The sequence below is a fragment of the Diuraphis noxia genome, unplaced genomic scaffold, assembly GCF_037042655.1.
Source record: "Diuraphis noxia isolate RWA-SAM2 unplaced genomic scaffold, SU_Dnox_SAM2 contig0004, whole genome shotgun sequence".
NCBI lineage: Eukaryota > Metazoa > Arthropoda > Insecta > Hemiptera > Aphididae > Diuraphis > Diuraphis noxia.
This window is the reverse complement of record NW_028301714.1, coordinates 35141687-35165495: the sequence shown is the minus strand read 5'-3', so window position 1 is coordinate 35165495 and position 23809 is coordinate 35141687. Positions and strand designations below refer to the sequence as shown.

The window sequence follows — 23809 nt, the reverse complement described above, 5'->3', positions numbered from 1 at the left end:
AATTTTTTTTTGTAAGTATCTTGTACAATATTGTATTTTGGAATTTTAGTAGTTTATTATTTTTAAAAATGTTTAAAAAAGCCAATATATTATCAACTATTTAAAAACTGAATTAATAGGCAATATTTAATTTTTTTTATAGTATCGCTAGGTATGATAATATTGTAAAAACTTATTTTTTTTTGTTAATTTTTCAAAAATGTCTTTTTATTTATTAAAATGATTATCTTCTGTACTTAAGTTGATAAATTGGTACATCATATATTATCGATAAATTTCTCATCATAATTTATTAGTGAAGTTGTTTGAAAAAATTTAATGTTACCTAAAGTTTGATGTCAAAAACCATTTAGATTAAGTTGAAAATGAATTTTTTATAACAGATGTTAAAATCGTCCTGCCTTATGCCATATGATGGTAATTTACTTTATACATATAAATATATATCATGTATGTATAATGTATATTATAGTTTATATATATAGTATACTCTATAGTTTACATTTTGATATCTTAATAGTTAATAGGTATTTATATGCATAAATGCTTAGATATGGCGGACGACGGTAAGTAGTAAACATTATGTGTAAAGCTGTAAAATATAAAATAAATATAAATTAAAATTTTATATAACATATTATAAATTAACAATTGAACATTAACATATTTTGAATATATGAACTAAATCCATATCACCTATTTCATTCCATATCTATTCAATTTCAATATAACTTAATGAATAAAGGATTACATATATGTTATTAGTATTATTTTAAACCTTGAATGTAGAAATAAAATTTAAAAGAAACATAGTAGGCACAAACTGGATAATGTGGAAAAGCTTATGTTAGATGTTTTAATTAATTATTAAAATCGAAATTGCTAGCTAACAATTTAATTCTACAGCCAATGTTTGGATGGAATTCCGTAAAAAATAATAATTGATTATCATGCAAAAAAAAATTATTAAAATCTTATTTCATTATAGTAACATAGTATGGAAATTAGGAAATTTAAAAATATAAATACAAATTGAATTTTTCGTGAATATATAAGCAACTAATTAAAAATTAACAAAAACTATAATGATTAATAACACGCCATAGCGTTTAAATATTAAAATAAGTTATATTATAAGTCTATATTAACTATAATAACGCCTATATATCTTACAAGATGAGAAAAACCGAGAGAATACCTACTATTTTAAAATTAAAATTGTAAAAATATGATTATTCAAGTAGATTGTATCAGCATAATTAATTAGTATTTAGTTTTAGTATCATACAAAACTATTTATGATAGATAAGAAAATATTTGGGAAAAAGTTAACAATTTGATATCAGCGATGCAATTAACTACAAGGAAATTATACCTTTTATACCTATATATCCTTAACAATAGGCTATATCATATATATAGGTGGTACTGCACGCACAGATTACTACGTCTATAGCAATAGCTTCGATTTTAAAGAGGCAACTACTTAATGATAACCTTTTCTCTAATGTATACTGCCAACGTAGTTGAATAATAGAATAACACATTACGTAATCTTGTGTTAAAGTCCATCAAAAATACGATTAATGAAATTTATTATAACATGGTAACTATTATAAAATATACATGGGGCATCGGTGTGTGTTCATAACTTGCGATAAGTGCACTTTATAGTAGGTACTAGCCACTAGGTAGGTCTTCATAATCCTATACAGTTAAAACTTAAGTACATATTATTTTACCTTTAGGGTGATAATACACTATAATATTATTTCTACAGAAACTGACGAAAAATAATTTGGAGAAAATCGTGGTTGAAGCCTTCGAGATAGGTAGCAGAAACAAGAATAAAAATCTTCAATAATAAAGCATCAAAATTTAATTATTATAAAACACATAACAAAAAATATAAAATAAAGACCATTACACTTTGTTCACGTGGAATAAAATCAAAACAATAAAATATACACATTAAAAACAATATAATATCATGTGTGTTCTTAGCCCAAACTAATAAATACTGTATTTTCTTTTAAATATTTATTTGTTGTTTTTATGCACGAATTATGAATTTATTATAATATACAGTATTATTGTAAAAGTAATAATTTATTGTATTAAACATAATAATATTTACGAATTGCAATAAAAAAATCATATAATATTTATGTCTAGTGACTAACTTTATATAATATCATAATAATTAAGCATAATAATTAATGTATTGTTCAATAATATATATATATATAGAGTGTGAAACGCCGTGAATTCTCGTCGCGTTGGTCGAAAGATTCGATCGCACCTAAATCGATCTACCAAACTCGAAGTATAAATCATAACGAGGATGGATCTCTGTACTCTGACTTAAGCAAGAATCACTACATTTCCAGCTAACCTGCAGTATGGTATCTATACGTCCTAATTCTACAGCTATATTATTACCCATACTGTATAATAAAGTCATGCTAAATAAAACTATTACGGAAACAAAGTTACGCGTTGACCCAAACGCGTTTACCAAGCTATACCCGAAGGGATCCGAAAATCTCCGGCGCTTAAAGGAGATCATTAATGATTTTATTATTATTATTTTTTTTTTTAAATACATTTTCTATATAATTTATCATTGTGTGTAGGTATAATAATATGGATAATGATTGACTAATGATGCATAATACATAATATTGTGGCGTGAGATTATATTAACTGAGGTATATTACACGCAAATGTAAATTATTATATTGCAATCATATTAATATGATACCCTTCTATCTTTTTAAAATACCTATATTTATATATAAAACAAAACGAAAATAATAAGATAAACATTTCAGATATATAATATATACAATGACGTATGTGTATATTATACGCGGGCAGCATTATTTTACATAAGACACGATGCAGGTAAAATTTGTTAAAAAAAAAAAATAAAAACACAGGAAAAATCGGACGATTTCACGCGGCCGACGATAAGAGCGCGGCCGGTTCGGTTTTATTGTTGCCGGCCGAGTCGTTGTGGGCTACTTTGGCGTCGGACGGCGGCGGCGATTGGGCGCTCTGCACTTTGTTGGCGTTGCCACGGCGGCCTCTTCTCCGGCGGCGGCGCATGCACACGCAAAGCGCCAACAGCACGGCCACGGCGATAACGACACCAGAGGCGATGGCCCAGTAGGGCGTGTTGCGGTGTTCCCACTCGGCCATGCACTCCTTGAACGCGGCCAGGGCCTGTTCCGGGATTCTGGCGCAGGCCTCGCTGTTCGGGTCGTCGTGGATGTCGAGCTCGCCGTCTCCGGCCAGCGGGTCCGGGCAATGGCCCAAACCGAACACGGTTATCTTGTACGTGTTGGCCCACTGGACGACGCGCCGGCACCTGCAGTGAGCGCCCGGCGTGCCGGGTCGGAACAAATTGGTAGCGCCCGTCACGTTGAGCCGGGCCAAGCGGCACGTGACGGCCAACTGGGCGGGGTCTAGATCCACGATATCTCCGTTTTCAGACACGTCCAGGCTGACCAGGTTGGGCATGATGCCTAGTTCCGGGTAAGTTCTCAGGTCGCAGCCCCTGAGCTGCAACACCCGCAGTCCGACGGCGGTCTCCAACTGGCGCATATCCGACACCGGATTTCCGTTTAGCCTTAGCTGAGTCAGCGATTTGGGTAGTCCGGCTGGCACCTCCTTGATGGCGTTTTGTGACAGGTCTAGCATCTCCAGCTCGCCAAGCGACCCTAGCGCCCCGGGCTCAATGGTGTGCACCTTGTTGAACGATAGCATCAGATTCTTGATGTTAGGATACTCGGTGAAACTGTTGTTGAATAGCTTGCCGATGTAGTTGTGCTCTAGGTTTAACGTCTGTAACATACATATCACAATACCAAACATAAAAATTTACTTAAATTATGTAAAAAAATTACTTAGGTATTTTGAATACGTTCAAATTTCAAGGGCTAAGATATTATTATAATATTTATAAGCATAAGCGTGCGCACGGGGGAGGCAGGGGAGGCGGTTGCCTCCCCTGCGAGATTTTCCTCTATACCAAAATATAATATTATACCTACCAATTGGAGAAAATTGGGTGGGGGGATTGGAGTCTGGACCTCCTTAGCTAAAGTATTGCCTCCCCTGCCAAGAATACCTACGCACGCTTATGTTTATAAGTAAATTTCGTGAATTTCTAAGCATATATAGTATATTATAGTGCGCTGAGCGTTCAGAGTGTATAAGAGTATTGTACGCGAGTAAAATGTTCTATTATTTTTTTTTTCAAAATATTTCATCAAATATCACACATAAGGTGCAAGTCTACGGACATTGACATTTTATACTCTATGAATCATCAGTGATTTCCTGCTGGACACTCCCAAGAAAAAAAAACAAATATAGATTTATGAATACCGACTAATTTTACGAATGCGTCTAATTATCTTCCTATTGTTTTGTAGGTCACGAGAAAAGTTTAGTATGATATATTTTATATTTTAAATCTTTTTAGCATCTGATTTTTTGTTTACTTCATCATGGCAGGGCTAAAAAAGCGCATGCGAGTATATTTTCGTGTTCCGAAATCGATGAATATACGCATTAACGAAATGTACAATATGTATAATGGACAAAATGGCGCGTCTGATGTTTTACACACACTTAAACACACAGACCATAAACGCGTATGCGGAACAAACTTTAAGTAATCAGTTTTTCGTGAGAAAAAAATAGCCAACTATTATTAATATTTATTACGACATCGACAACGAAACGCACTTCGGGTGATCTATTTACAAGATTACTTACAAGACCGCTATATATTTTTTCTTATTTTAGAAGTTGGCTCGATTTTCGCGACAATTAAAGCATACGCCATACGGAAATATCATAATAAATAAATGCAATATAACAGACCGTCATGTTTTACCAAACGTCAATAACAACAATAACGAATATAATTCAATTTTACAAACTATGATCTTTACATAAAATCGACACAAAATCCGTTATTTATGTATTATTAGTTATTAGTTATTACTTTATCAATCGTAGTTGAATAAATTGATTAATTACTATTTACTACGTTCTACTATGTACGAGACACATTCATCAATTCTTTGTACTCTTGTCAAATGTCAATCATTTAATTTATTTATTTTTGTCTTGTATTAACAAACCTCGACATCCTTTAAAACGTCAGTAGTTGGTACAAATAGAAATTCTTGATAGGCACAGTTGACCACCACGTACCTTTCCGAATCTTTTGAGTTAAGACATTTTGCCCCATCCACGACAATGGCAGACATGCCAAAAACAAGGATCGCTAAAACATATTTAAAATAGTTATTAATTTTAATATTCTGTACGTTAACTAAAAAACAAACAAACAAAAATACAAAATGAATATTATGTTTATCGATAACGTTATTACAACACGTACAAGAAATTATTACTTCAAGATATCGTTGTTACCATTCAACGCAAATCTCAATAATTGCTGTAAATTGCTCAGTGTTGGAACCAAATCGACAAATGATCACGTTTTATTCTCATATTATGGTGAATAGGTATTATTAATTTAAATATTATGTATATTGAGTATGTCTATTTAACACAAAATATAACAATACATTATTTAAAATTGGTAACACTGTCTATTTCGGACGTTGATTTATTCATCAAAATGCGTATAATATGTACATAAATACATAATTAATGATCAATGGTTATTGGTTTCATTAGTATAACATAATTAGTAGTAAACATACCTATTATTAAGGTTCGATCATGTAGTTTTACATGCTTTTCTTGAAATTAAAATTGAAATTGTATTTACGAGTATTCGTAAATTCACATAAGTATAATCATTTGTAGACCATACATAAATTAATATTTAGTCATTTATTTTTATTAACTGTGATAAACTCGAATACTCATCTATAGTTACTACTAAAAATCGAAAATTTAAAAGAAAATAATGAAGTCCAAATAGCGATTGTATATTAATTATGAATGGTTAGATTAAATATTTAAATGATAGCTACCGGATTAATGTATTTAGTATTATTTTATTTATATTACGTATAATAACCTAGATGAGGGATATTCAATAATTATTATAATACAATTATTCATAGTTTAATGTCTATTAATATCAATATCCATTGTCTATCAGTTTTTACAGGCCATGAAATTTAAAAATAATTGTTTTAACTTCGTGGGATAAACTCAAAGTACTATACTCGATCAATCTGAAAATTTTATCGACTATATTTTAAGTAGACAATATTTAGTAATTAACAACTTAGTATATTGTATTTCATTTAATTTTAAATTTGCATAATGTATATAAAACATAGGTACACCCGTACACCACAATCAAAACCATTACGATTGTTATTTATAATACTCATAAGTTTTAGAATATGACTTAATTTATTATATTTAATTTTTTCATCGGTTTAGGTGACTAACTAATGTCACTATGGTTACCAGCACGAAACCATAGCAAACATTGCTGGGCATCATGTTATTATGATGTCATCATAGGCTTATTTCCAAGAGTTTACGTAACCACTAACCATAAGTGGTATAGTAGGATTGTGTTATTAGGTAAGATAATGACGACTTTGGTAAAATAAATGACTATTTAATATTTACTAAGTAACCATAAAAAGTTTAGTTAATAAGTAATATTATAATTAACATTAAATATATAGACAAATTTAAATACAAATTGGATTAATATATTAAATATCAACAATTTCGGAAATATGGTACATATATATATATATATGATAATAAATAATAATAATTCATTATTACTGCTATTGCTACGAAGTACGAGGAGAAACATTTTGAACGACCCTGAGTGCATATTAATACGTATTTTATTAACCACGTGTGCTTACAATTTACAACCTGTAATTTTATTTTTATTTTAATGTATATTGTCCAAAGGTATTAGATCCCCAAAACCAAAGCTATTCATTTTCCCATCGTTATCCTTTAACAACATTCGATTTTCTATTCGAATTTATTTTAGATTGTGGTCACTCCACACTGACAGTATCAATTCATGTTATTGTTATGCACGGTAAATAACTGGCAAGTTCCAAGGTAATTTGAACCAGTTGCGGCTTTTTCTTCTGATAAATAATTTGTGTTATAGAAATATGATGTTAGGATATCGGTCGAATTGTGGCGTTTTCTATAAGTACATTAAATACCAGACTTATAATTATTCAATTTTCATTTTTTTTTTATCGTTCTTCAACGGTATAATACAATATAGGAGCTCCGGTTAGGTAGTCGTATTAGTCGTAACGACCTTAGTAAATGTTCAAGTAGGTATCGTAATTTTTTCAATGATTCTTTTCATGTGTTATTTTAAATGTATAATATTGTATTTAAAATTTTAAAAGCATACTATAGTTACCTACTTCTGTAACGATTAGGGACGGTTAAACTCCTTTTTTTAATTACCTATACGACACCGATAAATAATTGTTATTGGCCTATCATAATAACGATTTATAAATTGACCATAAACACGTATTTTTAAATTTAATTGGTGTGATCTATCTAACACGTCATTCCAGCAATCTAAAAAGTAAAAACCCATTTATATTCAAAACTGAACTAGTGTGACACTCATTATACCACTGAACTAATAATTCAAATATGACCTTCGATAATGATTTATAACCATGAGAATAAAAAATTCATTCCTAGGTATACGCGTGGTCTAACAAGCATGCAAATATAGAAATTTGTTTGATAACATTTTTAATTAATAAGTATAGTTTATAGTAAACATAATATTAATTATTATTACGTTAAGTATAGATAAGGTACCTACCCTATATAATTTGACGAGGCTTTAAGATTAGTGAGGAAGTTCATAAAAAAGGAGGGAGAACGTACGTTAATTCGTATTTCTAAAAGTATACCAATACAAATAATTAATATATTTCGATTAATACGTTAATAATAATTTTTGTTATTAAAAGGATATAATAATAGTCAATATTCAATCAAAAATTATTATATTCACACTATTCTATTATCAATATGATAATCGTAAAAACATAACTTTTCACTAAGATTACCTACCACGTGGATTCCCTTGTGATTTTTTAATTTAAGACATATAGAAACACAGTTTTCATCAAGCGTCAGAAAATACCAAACAGAATTTTATTTTATTTTTTTAAATTCAAGCAACATTCAAATAGAATTGTTTGTTGTTTATATGCGATGATTACTTTCAATAAACACTCACTGTTCTTTGTGCACACTGTCCACATTTTTGATAATAATTACTCCACATTGTTCGATTCATAAAGATATATGTTTGAACAAAGCAGAAGAACGTCAAATCATAATCTAAATAACATTGAGAATAGCATATATCGATGGTGAATCGTATTAATAATTACATAACTAGATATATTATGATAAAAATAGGTACCTATATATAAATTAATATCAGTAAATATATACATTATACATACATGATATATATATATATAATTATTATTACTTTTTTTTTGTACATAAATGTGTCATAGAATATTGGTCATTGGATTCGGATTTGTAATATAATACTGTAGCATTGTATCAAATTGCATATTATTGAATTAAATATCCTCTTCGTAAGAAAGGTAAATATATCTGATAGTTTGTAAATCACAGTATTCGAATACGATTTAAATAATCGAAACAATTTAAAGAATAAAAATATGCATATTATAATAGTTAATTTGTTACGATGGAACTATGCTGCTATATAGTGCTACACTATAAAAACATACTACCTATTATAGGTAATTTGGATGACAATTTTTTAAAAAAACTAAAAGGCCATAAGTACCTACAGATTTGTTCAGCTTCATCTAGATTTTTTTATTTGCGAAATTTTTACGTCCAATTATTGAAAAAATAAACTCAAATTTGGTAAGAAAAAATATTATCATTATGTCTATTATAATGATAAAATATCAACTAAAAAAATTCACGAATTCAGTATCAATAGATTATATTCGGACGCATGTACTAATCTCCATCAAAATTACTCGCATATATGCTTATGCCAATTTTCTTCAAACTTTTCATAAAACACCTCAATCAGCATGTAAAATTTAAATATAGGTAAGTACCAATTATAATATACAGTATTTATATAGATATTTACATATTTATATAAACTTTAGTATTATTCGTATTATATTATATTATCACTGATAATTTATCAGTTATTACTTATTCATATTTTGTAAAAAGAATTATTTAAAATTAACCAGAAATAGGTATTATGTTTGTTATTTATTTCTAAAATCTTTAATTTTTGATTTCCTACGTAGTTGGCTTGTCACAGCAACTAATACGAACTATAGCTATTGTTTGAAATTTTGAATACCTTTCAGAATATCTACAAAAACGAAAAGTTGGACAGTGAACGGATTAATATAAATAGCTGTTGTGTCGCACTCGAGATGGAAGGGGGTGGAATAAGCATATCAGTCTTTTACGAATTAAATGTGACATGGTTATTGGTAAAAAACTATTGTCTATTATTTGCCGATACAATTAATGCAGTAGACAGTCATCGCTTAAATTGTAAGTTGATACTTTTTACATAATATTATAATATTATAATATATAAGTGGATAAGTATAAATTAGTATTTATTTATTTGGGTAGACACAAGCTCATATTATTATGCCTCATCGAGTAGATAGTAGAGAGTATACCGGCTACATTATTGTAGTGGATACCACTTGTTGTGCGCGAGAAAGTCGTTACACATATTATTGTTATATTACCTATATTGTATATTGATAATCATTATAATTCGTCTATATATATATATATATATATGTATAAATAGCGATGTTTGATACAATAAAAAAAGATATTTTAATAAACAAAATATAATATGTAGGTAATATATAATGAAGAAAAAGTTAACAAACAATTTGAATGTAATAATTATGTATAAATATATCACTATTATAGTGTTATTAATCGGTTACGGTGAAAATACATATTATAGGTATACGATATATAATTACCTATAGCAATAGAATAGTATTATATTGTTGCCTACAATTTTTGGTGTTATTATTTAGTTCGCGTGACGCTCCATGAGAAACAAAACAAAAAAAATAATAATAATAGTTTTAACCAATTTTCCAAAGAAAAATAATGATGGTGGCGATGATGACGATGATAGAACGTTCGTGTCGAATTTGCGATTTCACGAGATCAACGGGTTCGTCCGCACTGCAGCCACTACCCATGAGCGGATGATTTTTCGAATCGAAAATGGTCGGCGTAGCGGCAGATGAGGCACGTTATAAGTATGGAAAACCGTTTTTGGTCATCAACCATGCCAACCGCTACCGCATGCGGTAATCGTTTTTCCTTACACGGTTCACCGAGTAATAACTCGAAAAGAGCGTACAGCAGAGTGGGAACTATATACAAGTTTGTTATTATACATTTTTTTTCTACTCTAAAGAAAAGAAAACAGCAATCGATTTGTGTCATCGGTAGCCAGTGGACTGTGAAGGACATCCGTAGGTTCCACAACAGTAGAAGACAAGTATATAAATTTTATTTTTTACTTATGTTTTATGTATAAATATAGTCCATATTAAAATATTAAGAGACATAATCACGATCACAGACAGAATTCGGCATTCGGTTGTTCATTATCAAACCTATATACAATATATTATAAAATGCAAAACCACAACATTGTAGGTATCTTCCATTTACAGTTAAATGTACAAAAATATAATATTATTATACAATGTACATAATAAGACACATTTGTATATCTAATATTATGTATTTTTTTTTTTACCAACATTTAGAAAGTATTCGTACCTACATTACGAATTTATTTTATTAGTTTAATTAACTTTAATTTACATATTATATTATTAGTTAGTCCAAATATATAAATTACAATATACTTACAATTCATGATATACTATGTATCACACAGTTTCTGATAAGAATATTCTTGAAATTTAAGTGCACATTTTTATACATAGTTAAAAAAAATGATTTTAAAAAGTAATATGATATATGGTATTATTATGAGCATAATCCAGAATATACTTCCACGATATTATTCAAAAAGTAAAATTACAACCATGCACATTGAATTACAATAGATATCTTTTTTTTAATTTTTTTTTTTTGAGAAACTGACTCATAATAATTATTGTACAAATTTGTATTTAGAACACAATAAGTAAAATTTAACATCATCACAATTTCCAATAAATGAATTGTTTGATTAATTTAAAAGACATACGATGCATTTTTAAATCTATGTACTACGCATATTATGACGTAAGAATATGATGCAAAATACAAATTTGATAATTTAACTATTTTATAAGTATAACCTATTCTGTGCATATAAACTATAAAATAAATATTGTATACAACACATTATATGTACATATAGATGTATAACTTACGCATTACTCTAATCATAATTTATATAGTACCTATATATGGCTATATGGATGTATGCACTATACGCTAAGCAAAAACATATCTTTACATCATTATACATCACTGCAAATTGATTATTCAAAACACAATTAGTACTTACATAATATGCGAAACAATCTACAATTGATTATTTATCATTCAAATTTATAAGCATCACGTAAGTGTCAATATCAAGTCGGCAAGTCATATATGGTACAAATCTTTATTAAAAAATAAATAAAACAAAATATAGAAAATGTGAAAATTCTGATACAATTTGAATAGAGGTTGGTATATTAATTATATAAGTTCAGCATACTGATGGATAAAAGTTGATTATTAACAAATATTTATTTAGAAGCCACACACACGGTTATAATGATTAATGACTAATTTCTAGTGCTATTTAATGATATTTTCTAATGATTTATAAACTATAAGTAAGTTTGAAAAATATCGAAAAATTCTACCAGAGAATAGAAATACTGTAGTTATATTTAAATTTAATAATAGGTGAATTTACTTAACGCACGAAACAGAACGTTAACTTCCGAATATAAATCTACATTTTACTATGCTACTCGTTTGTAAATAAGTGACTACAAAACAAATGTGGCGTCCTCTTAACGATTAATAAGATTCAAAAACGAATTAATTTAAAATTATAAGCATTTCATTTCATTTTTTATTATTTATATTTATAAAGAAACAAATTGACTTTCTAAATATTAGTTTTGTATCACTTTACCAATCAATTAGGCTCATACTAAGGTTAATCTTCAGGGAAACATAATGTGTATCATAATTTATTATGTCAAAAATATTCTGATAGTTTGGTTTTGAATACTTAAAATATCCATTAAAGATCAGTACAATTCTATAATTAAGAAATATTATAAACCATATTCTTGATTAACGGAATTATATTATAATTATGGTAATATTACGGTAATGACAGTAAATGTATTAAAAATTAATTCTATATAGTACGAAAAAAACTATTAAATATTTTTATCATAAGTTAAGTAAACAGTCAGATAACTTATCAAAGGTTATAATAAACATAATATCTAAGTCATTTATAAAATTCACTACATTAATAATATACATAATAAACTCTTTCAAAAATAAATCCTTAATTTTCAGCTGAATATGTAAACACATTTATTAACTGCTATAATGACCTAAACATATTTTTTCTATTATTTGATACGCTGATTATACAGACATCTACATACATACACAATATTTTTAAATTTTGACATTTAAACTGATGGATAGTAAAAAGTTTCGGTTGATTATATTCAATTAAACGTGGCATATTTTTTTGGTTTTCAATTGCAATGGATAGTTTACGCTGACACGCACATCTATAGGCCTAGCCGTGATTTAGCATAGATGAAGGAAAACACGGGCGTTACACTATAATTCATGGAAATCATCAGGAAATAAGGAAATCTATTCTCGGCCATTGTCAAGCCGTTACAATACTGTTGCTATTATTATTATGTTTCCTATTGATAAACAACATAGATTCTATGGACCATTTCCTCGTCCAGCGGGAGTGTGATGCAAAAGAAAGTGGAGAAAATACAGCAAAGCGATGGAAATATTCGAATATATAATGTTATAAAAATGAAAAAAGTTAATAGCACTTTCTATTTGAATTCATTATCAAAGCACTTATAGTTTCCAAGTCATTATTATAAAATCTATATAGATCTAGTTTTACAGCCTTAGCTATATAAGTACAAGTACCTAATAATGATATAAGTAATACGTACATACTATTATTGTAAGCATAATAAACAGTGTATTCTCTTAAGAGATATACGATATACGATAGGTAGGTACTTCGAGTTTTTAGATTCTTTTTAAATATAAAATAATTCAACAAACCACAAAAATTAGTACAATTATACCTATTTAACTACTCTAGATATTTTATTATAATTTGGAAATCATACAGTTAGATATAGGTAAACTATTAACGATATTATATGCGTGTTTTTCTTTTTATCTTTACTTTTAATACATTTCTAATAATGATTAAGGTACCTACTTAAAAATTAACTAAAGATGCTCATAAGCTATACATAACTGTAATATATAATACATACGAGCACTATGTAATTTTATCTAAAACTTCTCAGAAACCTTGACTACCTACAACCTACACTTAACGCAATTTTTAATAAAAGAATCATATTATAATACATTTTGACAATATTTTAAGATTTTATAATGTATTAAAACGTATCACAAGGTTAGGTTTACCAATGTGCTACTAAATTTTATTATTATAGATAAATTATGTAGGAATATCTAACACCTATTGGCTATTAATAATTATAAACAGGAAACAAATTTGTATAATATTTAGTGATCATTAATTTTATTATTATTATTTTTTTTCTTTTAATAAACACCTTTTTTAGTTTATAGCCATTTTAAATTAAAAAGTCAATGATCGATGAATACTATAAATTTATGATAAATATTATAATTATTACTTTCGAATTCAAAATAATAATTTGAATCAGAGTGCGTAGTGATGAGGATATAATACGGCAAGAGTAACTATTATAATACTCAGTACCTAGTTTTTACGTCTTATCAGTAGGTACATTTTTTTTTTTAAATGTTAAAAACTTATTTTCATTATGATCACCAGAGGACTGAAATTATTGTTTGTCACGTGCGCATATGCCGTATTTTAGAAAATATAAACGTAAAGCAGTGTATAATACTCACTTAAAATTCCAATTGTCATCATATTGTGTTCTTGTATTTCAAGACTTTGTTCTGTTATTGTAAATGTATATTTCCAGTCATGTTACTGTAATGCACCATTACGTAAAGCCAGCGTTCGATAAAATTCCAAATTACTGGGCGATAAGTATATCCTTTGAAAATAACACAACTCGTAGCCCTGAAATAAAATAAATTATATTATCAGCCAGGTTCATATTTTTTATTGTATTTATTCAATTACTTAATTAATATATCTTATAGTAGTATTATCTCATAAATTCTAACAAAGTAAAATTAGTTGGACCGGGCCTGCCTATATATATATATATATATTGTATGGTCAAGAAGTGGCTGTAATGTCGTGTACGTTATCTACCAAACTTCATTTTAAGCAGTACACAATCTACCCAAAAATATTTCTTTTTGATTTATGACTAAATGATTTTTGTAATTTCTTGAATATTTCTTCGATCAGCACAAGATACAATTATAGACAGTATTATTACTTATACCTACATGTTTTTCTATGTAACACAATAATGTAATGTTCTATCACTTATCAATAATATTTTACCTTTTCAAAAATTAATGGTTAGGTGTAAAGAACGAATTATTTAAAACTGTGACGAAAGCGTAAGAAAATAGACGTTTTATGTTGCTTGGTAATTCTTCTAGCTAACAGTTTATTTTGTAATTTAAAAGTTTGGACAATAGGTAACTTTTTTACAGCCTGTATTTGAGGAAGCGAGGACCAACAAACAAGTGTAGAAAAAAAATAAATAGTTATTACAACATATACCTATTTTATTTATATTTGAATTTTTAATGTATATTAAATATCAATTTTCTCATACATTAAACATAATTAATTGATACGCCCATTAATTTGGTAATAAACCAGACACCCGATTAGTTATGGAGTGCAAACTTTATAATTGAGAAGTATATTCAAGATTATTTAAATAGTTCTAATTTTAACAAGTAGTACACTACCACTAGTTTCAGTCAGCCAGTTCACTAAAAATAACCTACTGGAGTATTTTTTGGCCAGCGATGTGGCTCAATTCCAAAGATATGTTATAAGTTTGGATAAATTACGAAGAGAAAAAATTTATTTGAATTATATCTATACCAATAACTATATATTTTAAAAGGTACCGCTTTTTATGTAAAAACATTTTTCCTCTAAATTGTCTCCCTTCATCAAGACCATTTTATTTAAAAATTAGTTGAGGCTTTTATTATTTTATTTAGCTACATGATTTTATTTTGATTACCTACACAATGGACGATGTTGTTGAAGTGTTTAACGTCGTTCTTTTTGCATAAAATCAGTTGAAATAAACAGCATTGCCCCAGATAAGTAAAGTAAACAATTCCAAATCTTTATACTATGCTAATAACAGCGATGCACAAAAAACTGGACTTAACTAAATAAATAAAATAGAGAAATATAACAAATAAATGAATTTCAAAATACTTTAAAAATTGTTTGTTTTCTATAAACTATTAAGACGCACGACAGTCATTTAAACGTTATTAATTAAATACACTTTAACAATTTATAATAGTTGAATGAAATTACATTATCCACTTATCAGGTATGAATTAATTAAATACATACCTATAATATAACTTAACTATACACTCTTTAGGTAATAATATTATTATTTTATACATGTTTCGGAAGTTCTTGATTAATATGCTTAAATAACGCTAAATAATTAGTGGAGTCTAAAGTCTGATTGAAATAGGTAGTAGATACCTATGTACTATGTTTATAATAATAATAATAATAATAATAATAGTAACAACATGATACAAATTAATATATAAAAAATCTTAATGAGTTTTTGATTCTCCCTTATAAAGCTGGGCTTGTACTAAAGAGAAATAGTTCAAAAAATATATACGTATCTACGTATTTATTAAAGCATTTATTATGTAAATTAAAATTTTATAAATACATAATAAATGCAATATTTCTACCTATCCTTTGTAAACCATCAAAAATATCACTGATAATAGATATTAAGACATTATAGGTAAGTAATAATTAAATAGTGGATAAATTTAAGTATGAATTAACTAATTTAACACAAATAACATTTTTTGTTTTGTTTTATGTATTGAATAAATGCGCTTTCTATATTCTACATTAGTTTATTAACAGTAATAATAAATTTAATTATTAAAACAATAAATATAATAATAATTGATTCGTTGCAGCAGAATACTAACGATCTAAAATAAATTAAATAGATTCTGCAGTACCTATATGTTATTGAAAAATAAAAACGAATTGAATTGCAGAATAATTTTAGTGGTTAAAATACTAAATTAATATTTTATTACTAACAAAATAAATAAGTGCATGGATTTCAGTCAATTTTGTTCAGTTGCCTAAGATGGTATATACAATATTTTAAACGCATCCAGGCGCTTAGTATTACCTTGTCATTTGACACGCGTATACTAGTGGACCGTTAAGTAAAAATGAGTAAATAATTGAGCAGGTACGAATTTTTTTAACATGGTACTCTGATTCTTTCGTAACATTTGAATACACTTCCCATGAAGTATGAACAGATATATTACTGTAAGCCATTGCTACACTTTTAACTGTTGAAACCAAATTATCGCTGATGTATTTTATTTCGATTGAATGGGATATCAGTGGTAACAAAAAAAAAAAAAAAAATAATAATATATACATGATATAATTGTATTCTCTTTTTGTCTTATACTTCTATATTTAATCTTCTGATATTAAATGCATTTTTATATTAATATTTCTAAAACGAGTAAATTATCATTCTGCTATCAAAGGTTTAACGCAGTTTACTGTAAATTGTTCTATAATGATAGTACCTATTTAGTTAACTGGCTCACGTGCATGTTTTTTAAATATATAGATTCCTGCAAAGATTTTTTCATGGATTTCTATTGCAGTTGTATGTTATAACATTGATTATAATTTATAAATACTTATAATGAATGTTTAATGTTTATTATACGTATTAGCCATTAAGTACATAATATACCTACGGTTCATTAATACAATGATAGCGTGTGGAATAGAACTTTGCGCTGGCCTGATTTTTAAAGCTTTAAAGCCCAAGCCCGTCAAATATTTTTTTTTCATACATTTAGCTCAGCTCGACCTGATTTATTTTAGTTAAATAAGTGGTTCGACCCAACCTTACCTTGTTTTCACTTAAAATTCCCGGTCCAGGCCAGACTAAGTGCATATACCGAGGCCCAGGCCACGCAGCAGCGCTCTAGTGTGGAATCAAACTGCAGAAACTAGTGTCCCGTCAAGTTATATTTATCGCGATCACGTAAATAATTTACAAATAAATTATACAGGTTAACCTATAAGCTATAACATTGAACTTAACAGAGGCCTCTTAATTTAAAAAAAAAGTTTTATGTTAAGGAAGTGTAATTGGAAATTATGGGCTGCTCCGCATAAATAGTTGTCGATTGGTATATTATTATTTATTATCTAAAACCATTACAGCGTTTTTAATAAAATTGTACACTTCGTTGTTAAGTTTTCGTAAAAGCAAAATTCAGTTAGAATAAGCCTCACATTTATAGGTGAACTCCGCATGTAAACATATTATTGATCCATTTTTAATCATTATAGGAAAATGTGTAAGAAACTGAAACTGAAGGTATGACCGATATGTAACCTAAAACAAATTTACTAACGCTGGGCTTTAATTTAATATTTTTTATCGGGTGAACCTTGCCATATATAATATAATTATTACTTTATTGATAGTTTTCTTGATGAAAATCTAATGATGTGATATGTGAAGCTTGAACAGACATAAAACGCTATCTCATTTATCCCATTTTTTTCATTTTTTAAATAATAATGGGTATCTATATTTTTATAATAATAAAAATAATATATAGACCACCTATTGTATTGAAAATATATTGGGTACTACGCGTCCAAGCGACCTTGAAAATACATGATCCACTATAAAAATACGTAAAAAATATTAACTTTGAAGATTACATATTTGTCATTGAGTACAGGCATAGAGGCAGAATTAATTTTAGTTCTTTAAGTTTGACAGGAAACAAAACAGTGGAATATTAATTCAGGAAATTTATCTATAGACAATAAAATGACGAATGACGGTATTTATTATACTGTCTAGAGACCGTATTAGTAGGTAATATAGGTATTTATCATATAATGCAATAAATACCTATAATATTGTAATATGTTATTTTTACTCGATATACACTACAGAACATCAAATAGAATAAGTGTGCCAAACACATGAAAACTAAATAAAATTTTAGATAGGTAGGTGCTGTATGCGTTAATAGGCACGGGAAGTAAAACATACAAAATACAAACATCTATAAAAAAAACTTCCCAGAAAAAAAGTTATTCACTGGTTCTATACTAAACATTTTTTTACTTAAAAATCAATTTATCAATTCCCAGTGACTAGAAATCGAGATGCATTATTGGTTAAAAAAATAGGGCAATGCCTATATATCTAGGTGCAATGGTGCAATGATTTTTTTTATTATTGATAAAAAACAAGAGAAACCATATTTCTTAATTTTACAATATATAGATAGAATTGTATTATTTGTTGATTTATACAACTATTTTTAAATACTATTAAGCGGGCTCAACCTTCAACGAATCACTTAATATTCAATATATAATATAAAATAATAAATATACACCCGTAATTTCTGTTAAAATCATTTATTTTTTAACAATTTGAACTATATAGTATAGTTTGTTATATTTACATATACACATAACAATATGTCCATAATTTCAAATACAAATTTTAATTAACCAAGAAGCTAAAATTAGTATAAGTATGCATCATAAGTACTTACGATCATTTATATTATACCTATAAGTATAAATGTATATTAATATATTTTTACCTACCTAAAATATTTCGGATTACTAAGTTATAAATTTAAATTTATAATAAACAATTTAAAAATAATTGTAAACAAACACATAATAATTTATCACATCTGGTATCAACTGCAATATTTTATTAAATATAATACAAAATAGGTATATTATTGGTACCTATGTATAAAAATATAAAAGTCATTGACCTTGTACTTGCAGAATGCAGACGCTAACAAAAAATACGAGCCTAAAAGGCTATAGTAGTACTGTAGTATAATGTTGGGTGGGGGTTGGCACAACGGAAATTTGCGACCACTTTTGCCAAATGGACAACAGAATGATTTTAATCGACAAAAACAGCTGCTGCAGAAAAAGGAAAAAGATATGCCTCTTGTCCATTATGGCCGTTTGCAATGAACACACACAATATTATTATTATAATATACCTGGTGGTTGGAAAGCGAGAGGGACAGATGGTCGGAAATCGCGTGTGTCTATACAGTGAGAAGTACAACAGCCGAGGGCACACAAAAGAGTTCCCCACGTCACACCAGCATACCACTACCCGAGTTATTATAATACACGAAATCCAAACGTCCCTTCGACTCTCACTCTTATATTATTAAACTCCCGCGATGGTGGCAAACATCGTGTTTGTAATAATATAATACACGTCATGTTTTTTAAAGCACAAAGACGCGGGGGAATAAATAAGACGTTTATTATAATATCGTCTTATCGATTATAGAGTTTAAAAAACTTAATGAAATTTATTCCGTTGAGCATGTGATGTGATGTTTAAGATATATTTTTTATTTACCCACTGGGAAACTGTGCCGCCGATACAGAAATAAGCTGACGATGTCACCACCATGCATAATAGCTTAGAATTATATATTTATATAGGACATCATAGGGTATATTTTGTAATGTGTCTATATATTTATTATTTAATAAACACTTAACAATATACCTCATAATATTCAACATTTAAATCAATACCATTAACTCTCATTTAAATATGAATAATGATTAAAATGCAGAATTGACTAGATGAATAAAAATTATACCTAAATAGAAAATGTTTAAAATAATGAAATATTATTTTTTTTTTTAAGAAATATGGCTTCAACAACTTAGGTTATTAGCCTGACAATGAAATATTCTGTTTTTATTTTTATTTAAAGAAAAACAATACCTCTAGTATAAAATTTAAGCTACAAAATTACCATCGTAAAAGAAAGGAATCGATTACTTAATGATTGTTAAGCAGTTTTTATAGTTATAAAGTAAATTGAATTCAATATTCAGATGAATATTCGACATTTTAATACTAAATAATACCTACTGGCTACTTATAATTTGTATTGCTTTAGTTTCGCTGAGGCTTGATGATTCGAGATTTTATATTCACAAAATAACTAACGGCAGTTAATGAATTCAAAATAAACTAGTATTTTATTGTCTATAACTTGTTATGAATTGTAAGTCATAGAACGACAGTTGACAAATAAAAATAATAATTCAATTATTTTAATAAATATTTATTTTAAAATCTACAAATATTTATAGCCACAGCCACCGAAAAATCTTCATTAATTGTTGATGTTAACTCAACATGATAATTTAATAATATACAATAATGTAACAGTCTAACACATAGGATTAAACATTAAATAAATATATTTAAATACAAATCTTGTTTATTAGTTCATATTAAGCTTCGATTAAATTAAAAAGTAATCGATTATAATGAATTAAACCCCTAATTAAACCTTAATTATGTTGTAATTGTTATAATTAGTATGAAAATTAAACACTAAATAGGTATACCATAGTACCAGGTCCTATACAATATGTCTTATAAATTTACCAGTTACCCACGCTCCATTTACTTGTAAAATGATTCTAGCTTTTCAAATATATCAAATATAAAACAAAATGATTCTAGTATAACTTATTAAGTAGGTAATAAGTACCTATGTGACTAAAGTAAACGTCCACATTTTACGAGAATTTATGTCTCGTAGATTAAGATTATAGTTCACAAATATCCGTGATAGTGGGTACGTAATGCCCGAAACCCTCATTAATTGGTTGACACAAGGGTAACCCTTATGGTTTAAATTGATTTAAAAATTTTCAATGAAAATAAGCCTTTTTAAATAATTCATCCGGTATGAAATCATTTTTATAATAAACATAATAAGGAGTTTCGAGAGGTGATTTTCCGCCTTTATCTAACACTCGCATCGTAGGAATTTAGATATGATTTCATTAAACATATCAACTAATTTGGTAGACTAATAAGAATTCTGAAAATAGTTTTCAATTTTTTACAAGTCTACTTGTAAACAGGCACGTGTTTATAATTTTGACGCTTTAGGTGAAGAATCCTATTTATATTAACACTCACCTCGAACGTAAAAAAAATTATCACCAGTAATTACTTATTTGTATACAAAAAGTTTGCAACAACTAACAAACAGCATTTAATATATTCTTATCAAACCACTGAAATATTCAGCTTTTTTCTTCATGAAATAATTAACAAATTTAAAACTTTAGAGATAAGAAGTACATTTTCAAATGGTTTTTAACGGCTTATTTTCTAGAAGCTTATTTACACCTGTACCACTACGCTTAATTTTTGGTCTACTCATTTTAATATGCTATTTATAATACATATTCAAATATTATAAGATTGTATCAAATAAAGTTCAACTGAATAGGTATTTTTTATATTGTATATTGAATTGTAGTTAATTGTTTGAAACCGGAAATTTAGCACGTTTGCAGAATGGGCTTTCCTAACTTGTTTTATAAATAAAATAATCTTGATTTTTAATGAAAACGTAAGTCTCTTGATTAACGAATATAGAAATAGGATTGCAGCCAGTAGATTGAGGACAGACACAGAATGCAGTCGCCTATAAATGTTCCCTAAAATGTATAATTACTTGAGATCGTCTTTATCGCAGTTTTGATTGTATTCCTCTATAATAAATTAATAACACGATCAACCAGATTTCAAGTCTATAAGTTAAAGGTTAATCCGAAAAGTGATATAAATATAAACCTATTAATATTATTATTACGTTGTATGTACCTGTGGGCTGTGACTTGTGAGGGTTACGGTCTCCGGACACGTGTGGTGTTCAGGTAAACGAGCAATTTGATAGTAGATATCATCCAGTGACTTATTGGGTTATGACGACAAAATCTACAGTGGTATTATCAATAACGGATCTCGATCGATAAGAGAATAAATTTTGAACAAAATAACCGTTAAGACGCATAGACGATAAAGAAATTACAAAAGAACGATTAACAAAACGAACGAAACGGACGCACGTTGTGAACTGATGTTTATTATTGTTTTGGCAAACCGGCGGCGGCCGGCGAGTGGAGACCGTCCAATAAAGGGTAGGGAGGGATACGCGACGAATGATTGACGGTAGTGGCGGCGACTACGAACACGAAGGCGGCAGAGCGCTACCTATATAATATTTTAACTGTAGGTAAAAATCCGTAGATTACTTTTCAGTTTTCGAATAAAAAATAACAATTAACAACGACAATATTAAATTTATAGTCGATAGGCTTACAAGTATAGGTATATAATATCAGTTCCTGAATTATTACCTACGCTTTACTATCATGTTAAACCTAATTAATAAATTCACAGTGTGGACATTAGAATATAAGACTTAATAATAATATATTCATAATAATTATATTTTCAGAACATGTTCATAAACATCTAATAGATAATGAAATAACTGATAAGTAAAACCGAAAAATCACAGCAAAATCGTCAAAATCAAATATCAAAACATATATATTTCTAACACTTTACAAAACATCAAAATCGCAAAATATTAAATAACTCTAAAAAATATATACTCAAATAGTCACATATCATATTTATTACATTAATGTATTAATTAATGTCTATAATGTTCTTTATTTTCTAGCTAACAATGTAAAAGGCAGTATAGATGCTTCTAATTTTTTTGTTTTTAAAATCAGTATAATAAGTAGATAATATAAATAGTGTATACAAAATTACAAAATTACATATATGATAATATTTTATTTCTAAATATTCTAAAATTTTATTTCAGTTGATTTCGCATGATATAATATAATGTCATCATTCGACTGGGATGAAAGAAGACACACATCATTTACACAAATTATACTTTTTAGTATTTGGTATTTACATTTTACAATATTGTTAATTTCGTAACTCGGACCCCACAATTTATAACATTTCAAACATCAAACGTATACTACTATTTATCACTACTATATGGTCTATAGTTTAATACACTAATACATAGCATGTATATAATTTATTTTAAAACCAAAAAATACTTAGATTGCTTGCCCAAATATTTGTGAAATATCGTAATTTTAATTGATATTTTTTATGAGTGATTTTCTAAAAAGTACTCGCTGTTAACAACATTAACTAAAAAAATGCTATTTTGATAAAAGTATTTTAATGTTATACCCCCATGTGCTGTTTCGTCTTATAATATAAAACAAAGCAAAAACTGTTTTATGTGGGAAAGAACCAAGAAGGCTACAGAAATAACTAAGAAACGAATTTTCCACACTATAAAGAGGAAATCA

At 27.8% G+C, this 23809-nt stretch overlaps 1 protein-coding gene across 3 annotated transcripts; it reads right to left on the bottom strand.

The window, feature by feature from the left end:
- Window positions 1–1861: 1861 nt before the first annotated feature.
- Window positions 1862–22548, bottom strand: LOC107165626 (uncharacterized). 3 transcript variants are annotated; one of them, XM_015513958.2, is made up of 4 exons: window positions 22278–22548; window positions 14254–14431; window positions 5160–5305; window positions 1862–3849 (listed from the first exon to the last, which is right to left on the bottom strand). In XM_015513958.2, exons 2-4 carry the CDS (start codon window positions 14273–14275, stop codon window positions 2959–2961), a joined length of 1059 nt encoding a protein of 352 aa, XP_015369444.2. In that variant the 5' UTR covers window positions 14276–14431; window positions 22278–22548; the 3' UTR covers window positions 1862–2958. The 3 variants fall into 3 exon arrangements, with proteins under 3 accessions (XP_015369444.2, XP_089083052.1, XP_089083053.1); XM_089226926.1 differs by lacking the exon at window positions 22278–22548 and adding an exon at window positions 15531–15654; XM_089226927.1 differs by lacking the exon at window positions 22278–22548 and adding an exon at window positions 15535–15557.
- Between the last annotated feature and the right edge of the window lie 1261 nt (window positions 22549–23809).

What these genes read in the sequence shown, in the direction of transcription:
- LOC107165626 (XM_015513958.2), bottom strand. Translation starts at nt 14,275, where the DNA reads ATGATGACAATTGGAATTTTAA. An exon ending in GATGACAATTGGAATTTTAA is followed by an intron (nt 5,306 to 14,253) that starts GTGAGTATTATA and finishes AATATGTTTTAG; the next exon opens with CGATCCTTGTTTTTGGCATG. An exon ending in ACGTTTTAAAGGATGTCGAG is followed by an intron (nt 3,850 to 5,159) that starts GTTTGTTAATAC and finishes TGTATGTTACAG; the next exon opens with ACGTTAAACCTAGAGCACAA.